Below are 8106 nucleotides of genomic sequence, written 5' to 3'. Positions count from 1 at the left end.
TTTTTTTTTTTTTTTTTAAGATTTTATTTGTTTATTTGACACAGGGAGAGAGAGAGAGAGAGAGCACAAATAGGGGGAATGGCAGAGGGAGAGGGAGAAGCAGGCTCCTAGCATCACCACTCGAGCAGAAGGCAGACACTTCACCACTGAGCCACCCAGGCACCCCTAGTCTTTCCTTTCTTTACCAAAGTGGCAGGGCTTGCTGTCACATGGGTACATTATCATGCATTTAACCACATTGCTACTAAATGGACATTTAGGTTATTTCTGTCCTTTTATTTAAAAAGATATTATAGTGGACATGATTTTACATAGATCTTTGTGTCCGCAAGTGAGGATATCCATTGGATTCATTTTAGCAGCTGTTTAGAAGATGTCGTGACGGTCCAGGGTCCTTTCGGCAATACTGGGCCAGTCTTGGCAGAGCTCTGAGGTGGTGCATCTGAGCTGCGAGGGGAAACTATATGAGCACACAAGGAGACGGACGGAGCAGGGACTTCTTGAAGGCCGCGACTCCAAGAAGGAGCCTGTGTCTGATCTATTAATGGGCTTGGGAAGTCACAGGGGTGGAAGGCAAGGGGTGGGTCAAATCCAGGCATCTTGGAGACCGTGAAGACAATTTTGAAGTTCTTCTGTCTGGAAGAGCTCCTGGCCCTCCAACCGCGGGGAAAGAAGCAGCAGCTGTTCTCTTTTCAGGTGAAATTTTCATAGGTAGGGATATCGGGAGAGTCAGGATCATTCTGTTGTGGTGGCAGCACCACCTGTGGGCCAAAGACACACAAGAATATGGTTAAGAAAGCCTGGGAGGCCCTGGTTTCTTCGGCCCTGTGCTGGTGAGAGAGGAAGGTCAGGCCAGGCTAAGACTGGTCCATGCTGTAGGAGTCAGGTCATATGGGCTGGCCTAGCGATGGAACAATCCATCAGGCTGATCAGAACCTCCTAATGGGAAGCTGGCTAGGCTCTCTGTAAGGGAGATAGAGGGCAGTTCGGGGCAGCAGGTTGAGGGGATACAAAAATGGCAATAGAAGGCCTTGCTCTCAAGAAGCTACTGTCTAACGAGCTCAGTCTCTGCCCTGGCTGGAGAAGCAAGACAAGCAACTATAGAGAGATATTCCAGGTGGTGGAGGTTATGCATCGAAGTAATGGTCCAGACTCTTTGGCCTTCATGTTTCCAGAGTTCTGAGGACTCCTTGTTTAGGGGAGGCCCTGAGGGGCAGGTGAGATGCGAGCTGATGTAGAGAGGATGGGAGGCAGCGTGTCAGTAATGGCTCAGGAATAGCATAAGCCTTTGAGATATCATGCAGAGACATGTGCAGAAAATAATGGCTAACGTAAGCTTGAGAATTTCCTGACCAAGTGGGCAATGACAGCCTTAGGGGAACCAGAATCAGGACTCATGGTCCTGAAAATTCTGAAGACAAGGGATAAATCCCGTCAAGACCTCGGCTGAGGAAATGCATTCATTTCCACTTAGACTGTGAGTGAGGGTGTTTGCAGGGATCTGGAGTCCCTGGGGTGGTGTGGGAGCCATGCACGACTGACCAGACAGGTCGTGACTCAAGGCCGTTCTGAAACTCAGAGTAGGGACTAATGTCCAAGACTTTAAGATTGACCAGTATTGGCCTAAACACAAAGGGCCAGGTCAGAGTAGAAAGCAGCTTTGGGAAAATAGTGAAAAGTGCAGAGGAGGTCTCAAGGCCTCAGGTGAAGCACCTTACTGGCTCAGCCTAGGCATCGTTCCACAAGAAAGGACATGAGGTAGATGATGGTTGAACGGAGCTGAATAGCTGCACCAACGTTTAACTGAGCAGATTCTATCCATCTTTTAAAGTCCAATCCAAATTATCTTTTTCATGAAATCTTTCCTGTCTACCTCAGTGCAGTGATATCTCCCACTTTCAATGTCTGGAAAACTCTTAGGAACTGCACACCTAACGGGTAGTATGTAGAATGTTTTCATTTCCCTTCTAGGTGATTCAATCGGCTCCACGCCTCCTCCACAGAAAGCCAGTAAGATAACAGGTCTTCAAGGTTAAGGATAGTGCCTTAAACGTATCTCAATCCCCATAGCATTCAGCCTAGTTCTGGGCAAACAAAAGAGGTTCAATAAATATCTATTGATTGATTCGTCAATCACAGAGAAGCAGCATAACTGAAAAACTTTGAGAGTTTTTCTTTTTTAAGATCTTGTTTGGGGGCGCCTGGGTGGCTCAGTCGGTTAAGCATCTGACTCTTGATTTTGGCTCAGGTCATGATCTCAGGGTGATGAGATGGAGCCCTGTGTCTGGCCCCGTGCTCAGCGGGGAGTCTGCTTGAGATTCTCTCTCTCGCTCTGCCATCCCTCCCCCCTAAAATAAGCAAATAAATCTTTAAAAGAGTTTTGTTTGAGCATGTTAAAACAAGGAGTAAAAACAGGGAGGGAATTCAGGGGGAGATTTGAAAACAAAAGTGTATATGAACTTGATGTTTTCAGGGAAGTGAAAGCAGAGCAGGCAGCTAGATTCAGGTCAAGGTTAATTGGTTAAGATTATTCAGGATTATTTTAAAACTTTTTGTAGTTTTTATTTTATATGCATATATATATTATATATATATTTTAAAGATTTTATTTATTTGAGAGAGAGAGCACGAGCTGGGTCTGGAGGGGCAGAGGGAGAGGGGGAGGGAGAAGCAGACTCCCCACTGAGGAGGGATCCCGACTTGGGGCTCAATCTCAGGACCCTGAGATCATGACCTGAGCAGAAGGCAGACGCTTAACCAACTGAGCCACCCAGGTGCCTTGTATTTTTATACTTTTTAAAGATTTTATTTATTTGACAGAGAGAGAGAGCACAAGCAGGAGGAGCGGCAGGGGGAGAGGGAGAAGCGGGCTCCCTGCTGAGCAGGCATGATGCCGGGCTTGACCCCAGGACCCTGGGATCATGACCTGAGCTGAAGGCTGAAGTTTAACCAACTGAGCCACCCACACACCCTTCTTTCTGGTTTTTAGTACTGAAAGTCCAACTACTGTCGGTGTGACCTTAGGCAAAATTAGCTTCTGCGAATCTCAGCTTCTTTTGTTAGAAAATGTGGATGACAACATATTTGTAGAAGTGTCTTAAGGATCACATGAGAATATGTTTGTCAATGTTTTATAAATTTGATGTGAAAGTTACTTATTATTATTATTTAATGGTAAATTCTACCATTAAGGGATCTTTTAACATCACAATAAAACCAATGTGTTGTAGTTAATAACACATTTTCCAAAAAATCTTGACATTGGACTATTGGTTAATTTCCAATTGTTTTGGGAAATTGCCATGTTGATGGATTAAGATTAGGGTTAAGACTTAGAAATGTACATAGATCATACAGTATTTGTGTTTACAGTTTCTCATTTTGGTCAGTGTTAAGAATCATCGGTATAAAACATTATTAAATCAGGGGCGCCTGGGTGGCTCAGTCGTTAGGCGTCTGCCTTCGGCTCAGGGCGTGATCCTGGCGTTCTGGGATCGAGCCCCATATTAGGCTCCTGGGAGCCTGCTTCTTCCTCTCCCACTCCCCCTGCTTGTGTTCCCTCTCTCGCTGGCTGTCTCTCTGTCGAATGAATAAATAAAATCTTAAAAAAAATTATTAAATCAATTAGAAATGTTTAGCCTTTGGCCAAACAGATGTGAATCAGAAATACTTGTTTAAGCATCTCTGTTGACCATGGAGTGTGTCAGGCGGATGTACAGTGGAGAGAACCGAAGCTCCTTCACCATGGGGATCTAGGACTTGCAGTTAAAACGGTCTGCACAATAGGTCCTTGCTTTAGGAGCCTCGAGAAACAGAGAAGACTGTTTTCACCTTCTGAGGTGTCTGTAGTCTGCTGTAGATTGTGGCTGAACTCTCCTTCTGCTCAGGAACTGGGGTCTTTCCCTGTAACAGACCAACATCAGACTATCTATAATCACCAGATGAGAGCTTCATGTTTAGCCCTGAAGGAGAGGGGACACCCCACCAGGTTTAGGCTTCACACACAAGGTGATGGCTGCCTTAGGGTGCTTCTGGTTGCTCACACCTCCCTTATCAATGGCCCAAGATCGGGAGCTGAGGATGAGCTCCTTCACTCCAAGGAACCCCGGGGTTCGGTAAACATGGATAGAGCCACAATTATCTGTCCATGTGCTGCTGGTCCTGGCCCCTGGTTTGGAAGGACCAGTTATCCAGGATATTGGATGGTTCTAGAAGTGGTGGAGGAAGGAAGGTGTACTGATCAAAAGAGCTCACCTGCAAGTTGAAGAATACTTGCGTATACACTGTGTGGTCTGCAGATGCAGCCACCATGCTTTCTGGGGTGATGAGTTCATACTCTGCTTGCCCCTCAGATGCTGAGTCAGATCCAGTGCCCTCCTGAGAGAGCAAGTCATTCTCCTGGTGTCTTCCAGCCTTGGGTATGTCAGTCCTCTCCTGGTCCTTCTCCATTGTTTCACTGCTGTCAGAGGTGCTGTTGGAGGTGGGCCTATGCTGTTGCTTGGCAGTCTTAGGGAAAGTGTCCAGCTTCTGACACCCTTGGGAGAACATATTGTACAGTGTGTGTCCAGCAGTGAGTTTTGAACACATTGTGCAGGTGGTAAAATGTGTGCCAGCCCCCACCTCTTTCTTGTTTTGTGCAAGGATCCAACCTGCTCTGATTTCTACTCCAGGTGAGGCCTAAAGAACTGGAGGAGAGGTTGTTCTCCTGTCTCCCCACAGGGGACTGTATTCCACTCTCCTTTCTCCCTTCCTTTCAAACATTCACTCATTTCCACTCGGTAAACATTCATGGAGTGTGACACGGGATGGACTTAGCAACACTCGGTGAGCTGACCTGGCTCTGTTGGCTAAGCCACCCTAACTGCCATGATGTGTACTCTGGGAAAACACAAAGGTCATTAGATCTGCTCTTGAAGGAAGACATTGTCTAGCGGGAGGGTCAGATCCATACAGAAATCAACGAATGCAAGCCCAGCTCTGGCAAGGGTGACATGAAAAATGGAAGGAAAATGTGAGGACATAGTCTCTGGTTAGGAAGCAGAGAAGAACTCATGGAGGTGGTAGGATCGAGGTGGGCCTCGACAGAGGAGCAGGGTTTTGACGAGTGACAGTCTATTCTTCGTTAAAGAAGCAGCATGATTAAGGGCAGGTGTGAAATATTCTTTTTTAGAAAAAGATGGTATTCAAAATATTTAACAGGTGCAATGGACTGGGTGTAGCTTCATCAGAATGGGTGCCTGTATTGAACAATTGGTTGGCGAACCAGGTGCATGTCTAGCTGCCTTTGGGGGCACATCAAACAGCCCATTTGGTCTGAGTGCAGAATAATAATGGCTCACCCTTAGGGGCACTTGGGTGGCTCAGCCGTTAAGCATCTACCTTCGACTCAGGGCGTGATCCTGGCGTTCCGGGATCGAGCCCCACATCGGGCTCCTCCACTGGGAGCCTGCTTCTCCCTCTCCCACTCCCCCTGCTTGTGTTCCCTCTCTCGCCGTCTCTCTCTGTCAAATAAATAAATAAAATCTTAAAAAAAAATGGCTCACATTTACCAAGTGCCTAGTATGTATCAGACACCATTCTAAACACTTTTCATTAATAAACTTATGCAATCTGCATGAAACCCCATAAAACAAAACTATATTTATTTTTTGCAGATGAGGAAACTGTAGCACATAAGGGTTAAATATTTGCCTGAGTAAGTGGTAGGGTCAGGATTTGAAAGCTGGAAACCTTGTCTCTGATGTTCTCCCCGCCCCCCACCCTGATGTTCTTAACTAATACTCAAAACTACTCCCTATGGGCTTTGCTTAGGAAAAAAGTAGGTAAAGGTGGTCTGGCTAAATATGGAATGAGAATGTAACAGTAATTACCACCTACTGAGTGCACACTGTTGGCACTGACCCACTCAGTACTCACAGCAACTCTAAGAAGTGGGCGCATTTATTTTGCAAGGTAAGGAAACTGATGCATAGAGATTGAATTGCCCAAGATTCGCTAATGAGCATAATCAAGATTTGAACACAGGACTCTCTGGTCTCAGAACATATACTTGGCCCCTAGGTTTTATTGCTTTTTGAGTAACAGACAAAGGCCATGAGGAGCCATTGATGGTTTTAGAGCAGTCAGAGTTGAGCTTTGCAAAATGATGAGCAGAAGGGATAGAAAAGAGGAACTCTGGAGAAGGAGTGTCCAGTTAGGAAATTATTATACTATTTAGGGAAGAATTAACAAGGCATGGGATTGTCTATTAATGAGGACTGGTTAAATAAATTAAGGCACATCTCTAGGATGGAACGAATGGGAGTCAGTCTTACATATGCTAATATTACTAGAATATTCTCTTAAATTAAAAAAGCAAGGTTCAGGAAAATGCTATAGATTGTTCCCATATGTGTAATTAAAAGAAAGACACCTACACACATACACACACACACACACACAAACACACATGCACAAATATATTTAATGACCATAAATGCATTAAAGACCCCGAAAGGATTTAGAAATGCATCTTAACGATGAAGGCCTCTGGGGGGAGGGACCAGGAGATTGGGATTTGGAAGAAGATTTAATTGTATACCATGTGGATCTATGACTTTTCAGTTAAAAAAATCCTATTCAATAAACAAAAAATTTGTGACACAGCGAACCTCGGTAGTGACAGATCTAGAGAAGAGGAGACTTTGGAGAGATGTGGGGAGGTTAAAGAAGCAGACCTTGGGAGCTGAGGAAAGGTGCTGGGGAGGGAGGAAGACCAGAGGTGACAGTGGTGTCCCCAACACTTCCTTACTCCTCCTCCTGTGCCCGGAGCACCAAGGAACAAGGGCACAGGCTGGGCGAGACCAGGGTCTGCCCCAGGCTGTGAGGACGGAGCTAGTAGGAAGCTTCACACTTAGCCTCATTCCCACTTCTCGTTCCCTTTCTCTTGGTTACACTTTCCCATCAGAAAAGCCTGCACTGTTGGGTGACTCGAGCCACCAGCGTCCCACCCAACACCTCCTGTTCCATCTCTTTGGGGGATCTCCTCCATGAGAGGTTACGTGGGATTTTTTAAAGCAGGGTTTGTCTCAGCAGGTGGAGTTTGGGGATTCTTTAGAACCCCAGAGCTTCGAGTTCAGGGTGGTAATTGAGGATACTGAGCAATGGGAAGGGGGTGGTAAGATGCAGGCATCTCAGCTCACCACTCCAACACCCATCAGGACAGTTCCACTTTTGCACACTTTGTGCAATTGGGGTGTTGCACGGTATTTTGTTTGAAGGAGGCATTCCTTAGCTTTTTCAAAAATCGGAAAACCACTGACACAGTGATGACCTTGGGTAACAGTTGTCCCAGACAGTCTCATGGGTTTGCATTTTAATTAGGTTTTCGTTTTGCTCCTACCACAGATTTTTACCATTCTATCTGGCCTTTGTTCCTCCATTCTCGGAATGAGGAAAATAACGTCATCCTCATTGGACACCACATTTAAGTGATGATAATGCCGGAGGAACCTTGGAGACCCCAGAGAATAGGTTGCCTTTTCTAGCTCTGGTACCATCTTTCCAGAGTCCATCCTGGTTGTGGTTTCTGTTCCCAAACCACCTTCCTTCTCCAAACCACATTACTTCTCAAACTTTAACAGACTTATGATTCACCTTAAGACGCAGGCTAGAGTTCGGTATCTGGGGTGGTGCCCCAATTCGCATTTCTGGCAAGCTCCCGGGGGATGCTCATGTTGCGGATCGGCAGACCACACTGAATACATAGGAGTTTCCATCTGGCCCGGGGACCCCACAGCCCGTGTCACTGATGATCTTACCTGGTGCATCTGCTGGCATGTCAGCGTGGCTGGAGCTGGAGGCTGGGACTGAACCTGACAAACCGAGGTAGAGAAGGGTTATCAACAGGTCTGCGAGGAGGGAGGTGTCTGATTCTGAGTGTCAAAGGAGTTGGGGATAGATTTCCAGGGACAAAGACAAGACAAAGGCACTAGGGAGGAGGTGAACCCTGATGTGAGTAGGAGCCCATGGGAGAGGGTGACCAGCATCCTAAGGTCATCTTCAACTAAGGAGAGTGCCCTGGATCCTCCTGCCATCCCTCTGCCCCCTCTGTGGTAGCCACTCGTC

General features: G+C 46.3%; 1 protein-coding gene across 2 annotated transcripts in view; it reads right to left on the bottom strand.

The window, feature by feature from the left end:
• Nucleotides 1-259: 259 nt before the first annotated feature.
• The window catches only part of LOC103672032 (T-lymphocyte surface antigen Ly-9), a 28136-nt gene continuing 20289 nt past the window's right edge, over nt 260-8106 (bottom strand). For both annotated transcript variants that reach the window (XM_008700675.2, XM_040635928.1), the window contains 4 exons: nt 7800-7853; nt 4255-4535; nt 3832-3903; nt 260-761 (listed from right to left, as the gene is read on the bottom strand). In XM_008700675.2, coding sequence (XP_008698897.1) covers nt 693-761; nt 3832-3903; nt 4255-4535; nt 7800-7853 — 476 coding nt within the window. In that variant the 3' untranslated portion in view covers nt 260-692. The remainder of the gene's footprint in view (nt 762-3831; nt 3904-4254; nt 4536-7799; nt 7854-8106) is intronic.

This window comes from Ursus maritimus, unplaced genomic scaffold (genome assembly GCF_017311325.1).
Source record: "Ursus maritimus isolate PB19 unplaced genomic scaffold, ASM1731132v1 scaffold_2, whole genome shotgun sequence".
Classification (NCBI taxonomy): domain Eukaryota; kingdom Metazoa; phylum Chordata; class Mammalia; order Carnivora; family Ursidae; genus Ursus; species Ursus maritimus.
The sequence above is the reverse complement of the archived record's forward strand: the minus strand, read 5'-3'. Positions and strand labels throughout refer to the sequence as shown.